Source organism: Pecten maximus, chromosome 4, assembly GCF_902652985.1.
Source record: "Pecten maximus chromosome 4, xPecMax1.1, whole genome shotgun sequence".
Classification (NCBI taxonomy): domain Eukaryota; kingdom Metazoa; phylum Mollusca; class Bivalvia; order Pectinida; family Pectinidae; genus Pecten; species Pecten maximus.
Window position 1 is genome coordinate 48,859,081 of NC_047018.1, and position 17,360 is coordinate 48,876,440.

Consider the following 17,360-nt stretch of genomic DNA (forward strand, 5'->3'; position numbering starts at 1 on the left):
GTGTAAATGCCATGGTTAAATGATAGATAGCCGGTGTATTATTTAGCCATTGGTTAACAGTTGCAGCAGGCTTCTGTTGAAGTTATTGATGTAATTTTAGTGATAAGAATTGATTGACATTGATTCACCTTACAGCTTCTTTGGAGAGCACTACTTCTTTGTGAGGAAGAGCGATTCCCTGAAGCAAAGCATGTGCTGGTACCCAGACTTAACATGTACAGCAATGAATATTTACAAATAAGGACATTACTAGAAGGACAGCTACATCATTGGTTTACATCATTATGCTGTGAATGTGAAGATTGGATATCTATATCACAAAATCTCACTGAAATATTGCTGAATGAATTTAATCCGTAAGTTTATATTTATCATGTCATCTCTGCAGCGACATCTAGTGACAATAAGATGTAAAGCTGTGAACATATTTTGTAATCATGTTTAGCAGAAATATACAGATTATAGCTTAAACATTCTTCATCTGGGTGCATAAAAATCAGTGAAAAGACAGGATTAAATTATGTCAAACTTCTTGTAGCTCATTCAAGTCACTTTGGTTTTTTAGCTCACCTGCCCGAAGGTGAAATAACCAAGAGGCCCAGGGACTTGATATTGGGCCTGTAGCATGCTGGGGTGAAGGGCTACAAAGTTTGTTCAAATAAATGACCTTGACCTTCATTCAAGGTCACAGGGATGAAATCGGCTTAAATCTGTAAACAATAATTTTGCGATAGCCAAGAGCCTGCAAGACCTGATATTAGGCCAATAGAATGCTGGAATGTAGGACTAGAAAATTTATTAATACGAATAAAACTAGCTTACTATGATATTTGAATAAAGAGGTAATCAACATAGTAGAGCCAGGTGAGCGATACAGGCCCATCGGGCCTCTTGTTTGGTTTGTTTTTGTTTAATGTCCTATTAACAGCCAGGGTGATTTAAGGACGTGCCAGGTTGTTGAGGAAAGCCGGAGTACCCGAGAAAAACCACCGACCTACAATCAGTACTTGGCAACTGTCCCACGTAGGTTTCGAAATAACAACCCAGAGGTGGAGGGCTAGTGATAAAGTGTCAGGACACTTTAACCAGTAAGCCACCGCAGACAATTATTTCATTCTGACCTATCTGTAACACTACATTCGTAAATGTTAACTTTCAAGTTATGCAATTTCTACATACATTTACATGTATATAAAACATAGAAATTCATTCCATTTATATATCACATCCTGATCAGACAATTCAATATATTAACACAAGAGGCTTAACTACTCCTTACAATGCAATGATCAATCTACAATAAATTAATTTAAACTAATAAAACTTATATTTTCACCGCAGCGATGAGCAGTGAAAATATAAGATTTTGAAGTGGAAATATAAGTTTTGCAGTGAAAATATAAGCTCTCCGTTTTTGACCCATCATAGCGGATCTTTATATTCAACTGGTTGAAACTAGCCGGTTTTTTCCTATCGAAGTGGAGATAGATAAATTGTTATGCATAACTTGCTGTATTTCTGAAATTTTCAGAATAGTTTTTGACTAAATACTCACTTGCAATTGACATAAGCTATTTTTGCACAGATTCTCCTATAACAGTAGAAAACGCTTAAATTGCATTGATCAGTCCTTTCAAAATGGCGCCATCAAATTGACGTGAAGTAACGTCACAAAGAGATGACGTCATTACTGATTCCCGCACTTTTTGACACTTATGATTTTTCGATGTTTTTAATTTTGTTTTGAAGTTATGTAATGCAATAAAAAGAAAATTGAATTGTTTTTCCGTTAAATATAACATATTTTACTTGTATGAGAGAAAATTTCGATATTTTTCACTAGTACTTCCCACTCATGAAAATATTGATATTCTGTCATACTCGTGAAAGATATGTTATATTTAACGGGAAACCATTCAATATCCTCTATATATTATATATCTTTTCAACAGTTCTGCTAAAAACAATATATTGAGTCCACAGTGAGTGCCTCACTTGGATGGTAGAAAGGGGAATTAATTAAAGGTTGGTCATGCAAAATCGAGCCTATACAGTCACAAGCTGTAAATAACTTATACTTATGTATAAACTTTTTGCATGTATTTTAAAAAAAGATGAATGAATTGAATAAATTTTTAGCTCCAGTCGCCATTCTCTTTGAATTAGGAATAGAAAGCCATCCCAGCTCACACCATTCGACGATATACAACTTGTAACAAGTTCTTTGCACCGGTATTGTAATACTGTATCTAGTCAATGGTGGGCACGTACACAATGATGTTCCTAACACCGTTCTTAGAGACATGACCACCATATGTTGTGAACATCACACAAAATCACTGAACCATAACAGATTTTGGTCAAAGCATGGATGATCCTAAGCAGACATCCGACTTCAACATTTGATCCCTCACTTACTACATTTCTCTAAAGCCTGACATAGCTACCAATGTTTTAAACCTTGATAATCTTTCTTTATTTGCCAAGTTTATAAGGTAGGCTATGTTAAACCCAAACTGGCATAATGCAAAAAATTGTCTTTGTGGATGACACATGGTTGTGTTCTGTATAATGCTGATAAAAGTTATATACGTAATAGTATATATACAGTGGAACTTCGTTAACTCGAAGTCGGCGGGACCACGAAAAAACTTCGAGTTATCCGAGTATTCGAATTAAGCGAGTTATCATTTTTGGTTAAAAGTTTGGTCAATATTTGTCAATGTATTATATAATCATTATAACTCCGCTCTGTCGCTCATCAGTTTAGTGTGAAGATTGGTCAATACATGTAAATATATATGTAATGTTTCGTTATGTCACTTGTAATTTGGTGTAGTTTTGCCGATATACAGTCACAATAAAGTTTCTTTCACTTAGTCACTTCAATAACGATCTGATGTGCAAGTCATGTTTGCAAAAGGTAAACGATAAAACGGAATTCGACAAAATAACAAGTTATTCATGTCAAATCAAATAACCGTTTAAGTTTAACACAGATTGCATGCAAAACGTAACCGAACCACTGCATTTTATTGGACATATAAAATACTGTTTGATCGGCCTACTTACTTTTAATTGATAACCACGCCATTTCCATGTGTATTAGCACCGGAAGTTGGGCTGCACATGTGCGTATAAAATGTTACTGTGACTGAGTTGGCGTTTTATCCGATTTAACAGACAGCACTGACCGTTACAATTGTACTCTGAACACCTCGGCAGTAATTACGCTATTGTTTCAGCAGTTTAAAGATTTAATAGGCGCCGGTGACTGTTTCATTTCTACACCTGTAAAAACATCAGCCGGGTAGATCTACCGGTGTGTCAGAGATTAGTTCCGCTTGAGTGAGCGGGTAGATGAGTTGTTGACTATCGTGTGTACTAATATTGGCGACCGCCTTAGGAAATTACATTGTACCTGATGTAAGAAAAGCAGTACTTTTTATCACCAATACTTGTTGTTATAAGATTCAACCGACAATTTCTTTTACGAATTTATGAAACACTTATAATAGCATGTAGGTTAGTAGTGCCGATATGTTCAGTATTACAAACGGAATTTAGCTCTTAAAAAATGTCGGCGTTTACCACCGATCGACGAAAATTATACTTCGAGTTATTCGTTCATTTCAAATAGGATTTTTATTGTTGGGACCGAATTTTCACTTCGTATTATCCGAGTTTTTCGAGTTATCCGAATTCGAGTTTTCCGAGTTTTTTTTACTAAGATAAAGAGAGAATTCGGCTGGGACCGACGATGTACTTCGAGTTAAGCGGGGTATTCAAGTTATCCGAGTTCGAGTTCCACTGTAATGGCAAAGATTTGTTAGCCCACCTGATTATGATGGTGGGCTATTCAAATTGCCCTTCGTCTGTGGTCCTTGGTCCGTCCGTCCGTCCTTAAACAATTCTTGTTATCGCTACTTCTCAGAAAGTACAGAGGGAATCTTTTCAAATTTCATAATATGTAGGTTTCCCTTGGTTCCTAGTTATGCATATTGCATTTTGAGACCAATCGGAAAACAGCATGGCCAACAAGCAGCCATCTTGGATTTTTAGCCCACCATCTGATGATGGTGGGCTATTCAAATCGCCCTGCGTCCGTGGTCCGTCGTCAGTCCGTCCCTCCGTCCCATCCGTCCATAAACAATTCTTGTTATCGCTATTTCTCAGAAAGTGCTGAAGGGATCTTTCTCAAATTTCATATATATGTTCCCCTTAGTTCCTAGTTATGCTGATTGCATTTTGAGACCAATCGGAAAAAAACATGGCCGACAAGCAGCCATCTTGTATTTTGACAATTGAAGTTTGTTATCTCTATTTCTCAGAAAGTGCTGAAACGATCTTTCTCAAATTTCATTTGTAGGTTGCCCTCTGTGCCTAGTTATGCATATTGGATTTTGAGACCAGTCAGAAAACAACCTGGCCAACAGGCAGCCATCTTGTATTTTTAGCCCACCATCATCAGATGGTGGGCTATTCAAACCGCCCTGCGTCCGTGGTCCGTGGTCCGTCTGTCCGTCCGTAAACAATTCTTGTTATCGCTATTTCTGAGAAAGTGCTGATGGGATCTTTCTCAAATTTCATACCTAGGTTCCCCTTGGTGCCTAGTTATGCATATTGCATTTTGGGACCGATCGGAAAACAACATGGCCGACAGGCAGCCATCTTTTCATATGTAGGTTCCCTTTGGTGCCTATAGTTATGCATATTGCATTTTGGGACTGATAGGTAAACAACATGGCCGACAGGCAGCCATCTTGGATTTTGACAATTGAAGTTTGTTATTGCTATTTCTGAGGAAGTACTGAAGGGATCTTTCTCAAATTTCATATGTAGGTTCTCCTTGGTCCATTGTATTGCATTTTTGGACCAATCTGAAAACATTGTCGACAGACAGCCATTATCGCCAAATCTCAAATTTCATAGATAAGTTTCCCTTGTTTCAAAAGCACTGGAGGGATGTTTCTCAATTTATACAGATTAGTAAGAGGAAAGGAGAACACATCGGCCGTGTTTACAAGTTTTCTGTATTTTACTTTTGTCTAGATTTCATATTATAATTTATATGCATGCACATCAGCATTCCTGCATACATATGTAATTCAGATATTGTGGATATTGTATATGCTAGTGATAATTTTGATGTATATCAATAGGGTAATTGACCTTTTTGAATATGTAAATTATTAATTAATTGTTGTACAGTTTATTAGCTCACCTATCCAAAGATCCAGTGAGCTTAAGCTGTGGTACATGGTCCTTGATATTTGAATAAAATTGTTATCAGCATAGTATCTGTAGAAATGACCTCAATCAACTGCAAATTTGCTGTAGAGCCAGGTGAGCGATACAGACCCATTGGGCCTCTTGTTCTCGGGGTACTCCGGCTTTCCACTATGGGCCGCCGTTTTACTATTTATTCCCATTTGGTGATATCCCCTATTCGAATAGGTGATATCACTTAATGAAACGAATAGGTGATATCCCCTATTCGAATAGGTGATATCACTTAAAAAAGTTCTTAAGTGATATCAACTATTCGAATAGGTGATATCACCAAATGGGAATAAATAGTAAAACGGCTCCCCATATCCACCACCTCCAAAACCTGGCATGTCCTTAAATGACCCTGACCGTTTATAGGACGTGAAACAAAATAAACCAAACCTTAATTGAATTTGGTTTGGCTAGTTAGCTAGTGTTGTTTCATACTCATTCACTTATTATTGTGCACCCTGTTATATGATTTTTTTTATATATATTTACAGGGAAGGTCTCCAGGAAGCCTTGAGGTCAATCTATTCACTTCCAAATGGGACATGCAATCAGCCAGGGTATTTTTTTATTTATTTTTCCAGCTTAATTACGCTGTGGTGCGGCATCCGTCGTCTGTCTGTTCAGCTGGAGGGTGTCTGTTTGGCTGTCTGGCATCAACTTTTCCCTTTAAACAACTTCTTCAAAGAAGTTCAGGGACCTGATGTTCTACATGCTCAATTTTGACACTGATCAGGAAAACAAATCAACGTACATGTATAGCCATTTTGAAATTTAACATTCATATTTTGTTATTGCTATTTTCAGAATGTTCTTAGATCTTCATTAAATTTTGCATGTAAGTTGACATAGTATCTCCTCCAGCATGTTAGCCCCAAACCAGGAACTGGGATGGGGAATAAAATGTTTTGTTGTGTTGTGTTCGGCTGTCCTGTCTGTCCTTCCAACTGTACTTCCGTTACCTGGTCCGGACTTTATCTTCTACACTTCTTGCCTCTAGAATCTCAAACTAATAATGGGTCGATCTAAGTGAGGCAGTGTGCTATATATAAAAAGTCACTCATTCATCCTCCTATATTTGGACCTAGCAAATGCAACATTGAATAAAAAGTTTGTCCAGGTTCTATCTCCTACATTTTGATGTATTTTGGGTGTGGTTCCACCTTATTTATTATGAATTTATCATTTTGCATTATTGGTATATATTTCACATCTGGTGTGGGACTGCAATTCATCGTATTGTTTTGTTTTAAAGAGGAAAAGGGAAAGACGGGGAAAAGAAAAGATCAGCCTTACATATAGAACCAATCAATATCATTCAATGTCGGGCACAAGATCCCACTGGGATCTCTTGTTTCAAAATTTGTGTGTATTAAAGTATGATATTACTGGTTGAAGATATTTTGTCTTACTGTGATTTTAGGTGTGGAAGTCGTACAAACATCAGGGTAGAATTTGAATTGGGAAACCCTCCAATGTTCCTCGCCATACATCTTAGACACCTCATTTCCAACTCAGGAAGCATCAATTTTACTGAGGTTGTGGAGCTATTTGGAGAAAGGTATGATTACAGGGTTTTTTTGGGGTTGATTTGGGGCTGAAATTCGGCCGACCAGTTAAAATTCCCAATCGAATGATCTATAAAAAAATGATGTCTTTAAAAATCTGGATGGTGCCGTCCCGTCTACCTTTTATCGGTTATTCTGGCCTGATAAAGGGAGATAATGCTCTAGAGTCTAAATAAATATAGCATAGATCCATATTTGTGTCTACTTGTTTGCTCACCTGGTCCGAAGGACCAAGGTGAGCTTACGCCATACCGTTGCGTCCGTCGTCCGTCCGTCCATCCTTCAACAATTGACTTCTTCATAACCACACATCAGAATTTGACCAAATTTGGTCAGAAGCATTCCTATGGGTAGGGGACTCAGAATTGTACAAATGATGGGGCTGACCCCCTGGGGGCCTCTGGGGCGGGGCCAAAAGGGGTCATTTTTGCGCTATTGATATAAACGACTTCTTCTCTGAAACCAAGCAATGGCTATCACTCATATTTGCCTGGTAGCATCACTATGGGGTGGGGATTCAGAATTGTACAAATGATGGGGCTGACCCCCCAGGGGCCTGAGGGGCGGGGCCAAATGTGGTCAATCTGGCTATATTGATATAAACGACTTCTTCTCTGAAACCAGGCAATGGCCATCGCTCATATTTGCCTGGTAGCATCATTATAGGGTGGGGATTCAAAATTGTACAAATGATGGGGCTGACCCCCCAGGGGCCTGAGGGATGGGGCCGAATGTGGTCAATTTAGCTATATTGATATAAACGACTTCTTCTCTGAAACCAAGCAATGCCTGTCACTCATATTTGCCTGGTAACATCACTATGGGGTTGGGATTTAAAATTGTACAAATGATGGGACTGACCCCCCCCCCCCCCCAGGGGCCTGAGGGGTGGGGCCAAATGTGGTCAATCTGGCTATATTCATATAATTGACTTCTTCTCTGGAACCAATCAATGGATATCTCTCATGTTTTACTGGTAGCATCACCTTGGGGTAGGAATTCGAAATTGTACAAATGACGGGGCTGACCCCCTGGGGTCTGAGGGGCGGGGCCAAAAGGGGTCAGTTTTACAGAATTGATATAAACGACTTCTGCTCTGAAACTAAGCAATGGATATCACTCATATTTACCTGGTAGCATCCCTATGGAGTGAGATTCAAAATTGTACAAATGGTGGGGCTGACCCCCAAGGGGTCTGAGGGGTGGGGCCAAAAGGGGTCAATTTTCCTCTCTTAATATAAACGACTTCTTCTCTGAAACGAAGCGATGGATATCACTCATATTTGCTTGGTAGCATCACTATTGGGTGGGGATTAAAAACTGTACAAATGATGGAGCTGACCCCCTAGGGGCCTGAGGGGCGGGGCCAAATGTGGTCAATTGGTCTATATTGATATTAACGACTTCTTCTCTGAAACCAAGCAATGAATATTGCTCTTATTTGCCTGGTAGCATCACTATTGGGTGGGCATTCAAAATTGTACAAATGGTGAGGCTGACCCCCCGGGGGCCTGAGGGGCGGGGCCAAGAGGGGTCAATTTGGCTGAATTGATATGAACAACTTCTTCTCTGAAACCAAGCAAGGGATATCGCTCATATTTGCCTGGTAGCATCCTTTTGGGTAGGGATTCAAAATTTTATAAAGGAAGGAACTGACCCCCACTCCCCCCGGTGTGCAGAAGGCGGGGTCAAAAGGGGTCAATTGGTTTAAACAACTTCTTTTCTGAAACTAAGCAATGGATATCACTCACATTTGTGTGGTAGCATCCCTATGGGGTTGTGCCAAAAGTTAATTTTATTTCATGGATTAACTCTTTCCGTACCGTTGTCGTATACAGACGACAGAAAAATGTGCTTCCTGGTCCCCGTTGTCGTATACAGACGACAGGAAAATGTGACGTCTCATCCCCGTTGTCGTATACACACGACAAGGGATGTTATGTTATCTAATTTATGATTAGCTGGCTGTAGCAGACGACAGATGAATTATCCAATAAATTTACACAAAAAAATGAATCCCTCGGTTCATAACAAAGATTTTGATAAGCGAAAAGTACACAATTTTCGTCATGTGACCCAATTTGTTCGAATTTCCCGGGAAATGTTATGGAATGTCATCACCAATGTAAACAACATGGCCGCGAGTGCATTGACTGTGAATGCTGATACTGAATCAGACGATGAAGAAGGGGCTGGGACCCAAGAATTAGACAACAATATCGGTGGATCCGATCTGGAATTGTCTGAGCTGGACTCTGAGAGTGATGATGACATTCCACTCGCCGATATCATCCCGCTAGCGGGCCTCGTAGACCGCGGAGGTGGAGATGCTGGACACGCCCACAACGATCGCCGCTGGACAGCTGATCTGAAACCTATACGTGTGAAGGATTTCGAGGATATAGCTGGCCCTACTACCGCACTGGATGCTGAGAAGAAAGAGCTGGATTTCTTTCACCTGATTTTCCCTGAATCCTTGTACGACAAGCTAGCCCAGCAGACCAACACCTATGCTGCTAAGCGGATCCGGGAAAAGGCAGACAGCTCGTGGCAGGCAACTTCGCCCACCGAGATCAAGACCTTCTTGGGGATTGTGATTTTTATGTCACTGCTGGACCTGCCAACTGCAAAGATGTACTGGTCATCTGATTGGATGTTTCAAACATCTTTGCCTACCATAATGACCAGACTCAGGTAAATCAAATTACTTGTATTTAATTTACAAAATGTACAGTACAAATGTAGACTCTACATGTATGACAGTATTTTGTTTTAGTGATGAGCAATATAAACTTCATTGGAGCCCTAATGGTTGAAATTGTGACCATATTTCTTTTCAAGTTAATCATTTAGTTATGTAACTTATGTGGTAAATAGCCTATCCTACTTGAAGTGGAAACAACTTGTAATTATTTCTTGACTAGGATGTTTACAAACAAACATCTAAAATGTTAAAGCAAAGTTATAAAATTCTTATTCAAATTTTAACTTAATTTTGTGAATTTAATCAGTTATAAAAGTAAAATCTATAGGCCTATATGCTGGGTACAGATTTAAATGTGGAAAATGACCAAGTATTTAACACTTGCTGTAATAATTTTTTCGAACTAGATGACAAATGGTGAATTTATCAATTTATAGTATATATTTTGTAGTTTCTTTTATTCTTTTGTTTTTAAACCAAGACATTTCTAAGGTTTGTCCTACAGTTTCGGGTGTCTTGACTTGTAGATTTGAGAAACTCGCACAGTATTTTCATCTGAATGACTCCACGACAAATCCCCCCAAAGGCAGCGACGGTCACGACAAGCTCCATCATGTCAGGCCAGTCTTAGATACCATCCAAGGCACTATAGCATCCCAGTACATGTTACACCAGGACTGTGCTATAGATGAGGCTATGATTGCATACAAGGGGAGGCTTAGTTTTAAGCAGTATATGCCAGCCAAGCCGGTTAAGTTTGGGATCAAGGTGTGGGAGCGGGCGGATTCCACCAATGGCTATGTCGACAAACTCCAGATTTACACCGGAAGAGCAGGTATGTTTATTCAGCATGATGTTCCATGTTGCTCCAGTCCGATAGATATGCCTCTGTTGCATCCATCATAAATAAAACTCCACTTCACTATATTTTGTAATTGTTTAATGACTTAAATCTTAATTATTCAGGAATAAAACATATTGACATATATTGTCTTATACATTGACTCAAGATCATCATGCAAATTAATTTGAGAGTCTTATTATTTTACCAAAATTATATAACACTGAACATTGTCAGTTATAACATAATACCTAGATACATTGTACAGTACAAGTACCATGGTGGTCGGGTGGCTCAGTGGTAACACACTGGCCTTTCACCTATGCGGCCGGGGTTCGATTCCAAGATCAGACGTGAAAAGGTATGGGGTCACCTGCCCGACCACGTGGGTTTTCCCCGGGTACTCCGGTTTCCTCCCACAGTAAGACCCCTCGCGCGCTTCCATCTGGGCCAACAATAGTGATTAATATCAGTTATTAACTTGTTTCGCAATTGTTGTAAAATAAATAAAGTTTATATTATATTATACATGTACCAATAAAGGCATTTTACCAACCATTTTCAGGAAATGAACAAGGCAAGAGAGAAGTTGGACTTGCTGCTCGAGTTGTGACCGATCTGTCCAGAGACATTGTTGGTAGCAGTCGCCACGTATATGTTGACAATTTCTTCTCCAGTCCCCAGCTGTTTTCTGACTTGCTAAAGGATGGTCTCTATGCATGTGGAACATGTCGAATCAATAGAAAGGGGTTCCCGTCTGGTATCAGTAAGGAGAATGTTAAAAAAAAGGGAGACTTCACAATGCTGCAATCAGGTAATTATAAAGTGCCAGGAATATTCAGATTGGTTTCAACTTATTGCTTATTCAATTTGTGTTTGCTCGGATAATAAATATTATTATGTCTGTAAAGTAACTTGTGAAAATGTAGCAAATTAGTACCTACAAGTTAAATACATTATACAGTACTGGGATATATTATCAATATTACTTTATTTAATACAATATCCCTCAGGTTACTGTATTGTGCAAGTTGCATTCATATCATAAACCATACTGTAATCTATTTGAAATTATTCTTGAATAACTTGATTCAAATATATGTACTGCTATATAAATGTAGCGGCAATTTATGTCGGCTGCGTCTATTATAATTGTAATTAATACATTGGTTTATCACTTCATAGTAAAATAATTATTGATAATCTGCTGATGAAGCTAATATACCTCTATTATATAAGTTACATGATGTATGTTGTGTTTACAGGAAACCTGGTGGCCAGTGTCTGGTTTGACAACAAGCCAGTGACATTTCTGTCGACAAATGCAGACCCTACTACACTACATGAGGTGCGTCGCAAAAATAAAGATGGTAGTGAGAGAGTTCAACTGGCCCCTTCTGTTGTGAAAATGTACGGCGACAATATGAATGCTGTGGATAGAGCTGATCAACTCCGTATGCAGTACACCTGTGCCAGAAAGTGCTACAAATGGTGGAAGTATGTTTTCTTCTTCTTGCTTGATACAGCCCTTGTGAATTCTTTCATTCTTATGAAGGAGTCTCCAAGTCACCAGAGGAAAACCAGAACTGGCAGAGTGAAGCATCTTACCCAGCTGGAATTCAGAGAAAGGCTATGTAAACAGTTAATTGGTGATACACGTTCTGTCAGAAAACGACGACGTGTGATACAGCATGATGTGGCAGGTCTTTCCTATTCTCATATGCCAGTTAAGGTAAAGGTGAACAGGTGTCGCCAGTGTGGAAAGGTGAAAATCAGGAAGGAATCGAGTTTTGGATGGCGACAATGTGGGGTAAACCTGTGCGTTTTGTGCTTTGAACCATTTCACAAGGATTTAGTCCCTGTCACACAGGAAGAGTAGACACCAAGACCTGTACTTACATATATATCATATATAATTGAGATTGTTTGTAAATTTATTTTGAAATGTTGGAAATTTGTCACATTCATGATTTTCAATATCAATGACAATATCCAGTATTTATAACTTGTACAGTATTTGAACTGTACTGTAGTTGAATATTTTCATGTTACAGTGGAGACCGCTTATTATGATATTCTATTTTCCAAAGAAAAATATTATAATAAACAGGATATTATAATAACCGAGCAAGCAATTATATACCACTTGAACCAGAAGTTAGGCCAATTTTCATTGTTAAATGTACTTTGAGGTCAATAAGTATAAGGATTTATATCATCACATGTATACAGAGTCATTTTCAATTTTATAAAGTTAACTCTAGATTTAAGTATTTTTTAGAGAATTTTTTCTCCGAAAAATCATATTAAAATAGAGTTTTGCAACATATTAAAATAATTAAACGGAGCGACAAGATTTTTCTTAATTAAAATTTTAATTGATTTAGAAAAATTGTGCAGATTAGATTTAAAGCCATATTGCTACACTCCTGTGATAAGGTGCACACAATAATCCGGTTCATTTTTGAATATTTGCATTGTTTATTTGTTATGTTATTCTTGGATTGTTTATTTGTGGTATTCATCAAATGATACTAACAAAAACATGTTGAATATAAAAGCTTGTTCTGTTATTCCATGGCTTTGTCATTTTTTTGTAATCATAGACTTAGTTAACATACATATTGGTGTATGTTGTAATGATTTACAATCATATCAACAGCTTTGATTTGATGATATAAATTATGACTTCCAGTTTCGAGTTCCAAGAAGAAAGTAAAATTAAATTTTCTGGAGGAAAATCTTCTGAAGCATGCCAGGAGTTGTTACCATACTTAGTAATATGACCAGTTTACATTTGTACCAGGTTTCTTTTCAGAAATTGGCGTACACCTTGGTAGAAATTGAACTCGCAGTCTTGGGTGTCATGCGAATACAAATTTTCTGCAAAAATGAACTTTGAAATGATTTTCCAAGATATTGCACTAACCAATAAGTGCAAACATAAAATATAACTATAAGTGACAAAGTGAAACTTCAAAATAAAACTACTGGAACTTTGAAACTGCTAAAAATGTCTGATGTAGACATTTGTTTGTCAAAATGTCTTATGTCTGGTGCTGGGGTCAGAGGAAACTTGGGGTATTTCCCCAAAGTCACTATTACATCTCACTTTCTCAATGTAGTCTTCCTATAAACCAGAAATCGTAGTTCCAGACATTAAAATAATCACATGTATATTACATTCTGTAGACTGTAATCCGAGTTTCCTCTGACACCTGCTGTATACCAGATGTTTGATGGTTTGATAAACTCATAACTTGTCTGATGTTAAATTGACATCTCTTTGTCAAAATAACTATGTGTGTTGCTTGGACCAGAGAAAACTCTCATTATAAACATGAATGGATGATGTCGGCATTACTATGATGTAGTATTATAAACGAGATCTGACAAATACTTTGGTATTTTTATTGTCGTCAATAATGTGATGTTTTCCTCACATCCATTAAAATTAAAAACAAGAATTAATTCACTGGGTAATGTATATAGGGTCATTCAAAAAGTTTCGTTGAAGGACTAATATTTGATGATCCTTGTTTCTCTCGATTCCTGCTGGGACACTCGTGCCCTGACAGGAATCGAACCTGTGTCTATCTCAATGCAAATTATGACAAAGGGTTATCAACAGTCAATAACATCAAAATGTGAGTGACAGATCTAAGAGTCCCACGTCGTGTAGTTTGTACACATAAATATTTGCTAGGACTCGCAGAATTTATGGAAATACTAAAACTTGGCATTGTTGGACTCGTTATATTCGGCAATACAATTAATAAAATTGAAAAGGATACATAAAAAAATAAATTGTAGGTTTATCAGTGAAAACTGTATTCCTACATGTACTTTTCATGCATGTGTACCGAAAACACTTCTACTATAACTTCTGTAACAGAAAAGGAAACACAATGACCACTTGAGACTGGCGAGCTTGGGATTTGAAAATTCCAGACAAACTTTCTAATTATTGAGTGCGACCTTTCAATGTATCGATGCATTTAATTGAACTTAAAATATACTGTTTGTTTGTGTTACAGTTTGTATACCAATACATGTACAGTATATATATATATATATATATATATATATACAGCACAATAACTGACAATCTGATCACACGAGTCATGAATATTACGTGTAAACATCAGCTTAGTATAGAAACATTTTAAATTTCTTGAAATTGAATCTGACGTCGTGCTGCTTCATTCTTCATATTATTATATGTAATGACCTGTCTGAACAGTACTAAATACTACAAAATTATTAGTGTGTGGTTTTTTTAAACAATCTTAAAATAACATTTTACAGTGTTTCATCATTAAATGCATATACAACATGCTGATATGTGCTGACAACTACACGGGATATTGTGGTATAATGCTTCGAATGTTACTAAAACACGTGCTGACTACATGTGTCCAATTCAAAACCTAGTCGCTCATACGTAATTATTTTCCAGATTTAATACGCCATGACCACCAACAACTATCATATAGAATAAACACAGACACTGAAAGAAGTTGTTCACAGTAAAAAATATATGTATTAAGGAAACCAACCAGCTGTGTAACCATAAAGAATCCTACTTTCCTCCAAATGCTACAAAACGGCCGTATGTAAAAGTTTGGTGAAGACAATAGATCGTAGTTTGTTTACGAAATCATGCCGATTTTTCAGTCGTTAGAAAGCTGTCAGTCAGATATAATGCTGCGAAAATGAAGATATATATCTATTTTAACAATAGACCAACCGATATGCACAATGGTTAACGATTACCTGCATTTTACTGCAGAAGATTCACCTCATCTGAAAAACACACAAGTAATCCGCCATTTTGCACATATGTGCGGGGGTGAGCCTAGTAACGACTTCCGGTACGGAACCCGGACCGGAATTACGGTACGGAAAGAGTTAATGCATTTTTTGACATCAAATCCTCACGTAGCCATATAAAATGCCTATGATATATTGACATAGCAATACCAGTGACAAATATACTTAATCATCTTTTTTGTTTCATATCTCATGAAATCCAGATGAGCGATACAGGCCCTCTGGGCCTCTTGTTATTTTTACCATTATGTCCATTTTTCCCAATTACCTGTTGCCGCGCATTTTTTACCAATCCCAAAGTCATATAGGCCCCATTCCCAAAGTAGTGAAAAAAAGCCCTGGATTAACATAAATTATCATATTGGATTGACAGGGCCATAGTGATGTACTGAAATAGAAAACTGCTTCGGGTTTGGAGAACATGACATTCTGTACATGTATACACCTGTATTTTTCAATGAGGTAGAAACCCAGGGGTTTTCTACAATTTTTCAACTCGGTCCAGGGTCCATTGAATTGGGAATTTCTACACAGCAAAATATATGTTGTGACATTGGGGATTTTAACAAAATACATGTAGTGAAAATATTACAAATCTCAGTTTCTCTTTGATGAATATTGCCTTAATATTATATTTGATTTCATTTTGTTATCTATAGCTATTTTTTATTTTTCAAAAGTAATTTAGTAGAGGTCTTTGTAGATAAAACTAAAACTTACTTAATCATTCAAAGGTGACTTCAAAATTGGGAATTTTTCAATGGCAAATTGGGAATTTTCACAAGAATGTTTTAGGGGAATGGGTCCTTTTAATTGACCCTATTTCTATTGTAGGAAAATCCCTGAAACCAGTTACTAAAAGATCAGACTTTACCTCAAATTCACTCTGTTTATTTAGTGATAAAACCAGCAAACAAACAAACCAGTTGTTCCCTGATCTGTAAGATGACATTTACAAAGCTAACTCTAGAATCATTCAAAAAATGTCACACATTTGGACAAATATTGCCTTTTGCTATAGAACAGTTTTCATTTTCAATACATTCATGTTTTAAGGGTAATTAAAAGTCTGAATCTCTGATTTCAGCATTTCTGGAACATAAATGAAAATTGTGATTCTATAATAATATAGTGGAGACCATAATATATACAATCAGAGACATATATATCTATATATCTATATATGTCTCTGATACAATGTAGATCCTTAAATGACCAAAACTTCAGATGGTTTCATAGCACTAATAATACTTTTTTTAGGACCATTCTGTGGAAATTGTTTGAAAACATTATAGAGTGTAGTCATTGATAGTGTTTAGCCTTCTCATAATGGATGACTTTCTGATTACAGGTACTTCCTGTTTCTCTTCACCATGATAAGACCTCCTTCCTCGGAAGGTGAACTTGGGCATTTTATGTCCTATGTCTTCAGACCAGATGGGGGCACAGAAATAGGCACAGATGGGAGGCCAGTAGGAGCCTGGTATTGGTTTCCCAATGATTTTGATGGGACGCTAGAGCGCAGGACACCTGGCCAAGAAGATCCCGAGGGAACCTTTCCTGTCACTGCTTACTTAGTCCAGATTCCTCCTTCCTCCTCTGGAGAAGCCACTTCTGATCAGGAAGAAGAGGGTCCAATTCAGAAGGGAGATGATAATAAAGAATAGCTAGTTATCCATCCATCAGCATAATATATCAAATTATCCAAAACATATATACAGTTCGTGTATGTCAGATATCTTTACTGTTTTGAATTGTTGATGAACTATAGAACAAATACAACAAAACAAGAGACCCATGGGCCTTAAAGGTCACAATGACATATTTTATCATATCTGACCCCTGTGACCTTGAAAGAAGGTCAAGGTCATCCATTTGAACAAATTAGGTAGCCCTTCATCCCAGCATACTACAGGCCCAATATCAGTACCATCAACTTTCTGGTTATTGAGAAGTCGTGTGAATGTAAAGTTTACACACGGCGGTCTGAAAGTGATCAGAATAGGTCACTTGACCATAGCTCAGGTGACCTAAAAAAGTATTTAGTGTATTAACAATTATTACCTGATGACATTGCTAATGCGTGTTGTGCTAATTTATTTTGATATAAATGTCACTGGGATACAATGTATAT

General features: G+C 37.5%; 2 protein-coding genes across 3 annotated transcripts in view; both read left to right on the forward strand.

The window, feature by feature from the left end:
- Positions 1-17,030, forward strand: part of LOC117326603 — a 36,348-nt gene extending 19,318 nt beyond the window's left edge. The window contains exons 9-12 of the mRNA XM_033883360.1: positions 136-356; positions 5,775-5,840; positions 6,704-6,841; positions 16,578-17,030. Coding sequence (XP_033739251.1) covers positions 136-356; positions 5,775-5,840; positions 6,704-6,841; positions 16,578-16,893 — 741 coding nt within the window. The 3' untranslated portion in view covers positions 16,894-17,030. The remainder of the gene's footprint in view (positions 1-135; positions 357-5,774; positions 5,841-6,703; positions 6,842-16,577) is intronic.
- LOC117326315 (piggyBac transposable element-derived protein 4-like) lies at positions 8,968-12,966 on the forward strand. 2 transcript variants are annotated; one of them, XM_033883012.1, is made up of 5 exons: positions 8,968-9,542; positions 10,080-10,387; positions 10,959-11,207; positions 11,659-11,893; positions 11,924-12,966. In XM_033883012.1, exons 1-5 carry the CDS (start codon positions 8,983-8,985, stop codon positions 12,270-12,272), a joined length of 1,701 nt encoding a protein of 566 aa, XP_033738903.1. In that variant the 5' UTR covers positions 8,968-8,982; the 3' UTR covers positions 12,273-12,966. The 2 variants fall into 2 exon arrangements, with proteins under 2 accessions (XP_033738903.1, XP_033738901.1); XM_033883010.1 differs by having other exon boundaries at positions 11,659-12,966.
- Positions 17,031-17,360: the final 330 nt, after the last annotated feature.

Excerpts from the sequence above, each read along its gene's own strand:
- LOC117326315 (XM_033883010.1), top strand. The coding sequence starts at position 8,983 with ATGGCCGCGAGTGCATTGACTGTGAATGCTGATACTGAATCAGACGAT. Across the intron at positions 9,543-10,079 it reads ACCATAATGACCAGACTCAG|ATTTGAGAAACTCGCACAGT; the intron begins GTAAATCAAATT and ends CTTGACTTGTAG. Across the intron at positions 10,388-10,958 it reads GATTTACACCGGAAGAGCAG|GAAATGAACAAGGCAAGAGA; the intron begins GTATGTTTATTC and ends AACCATTTTCAG.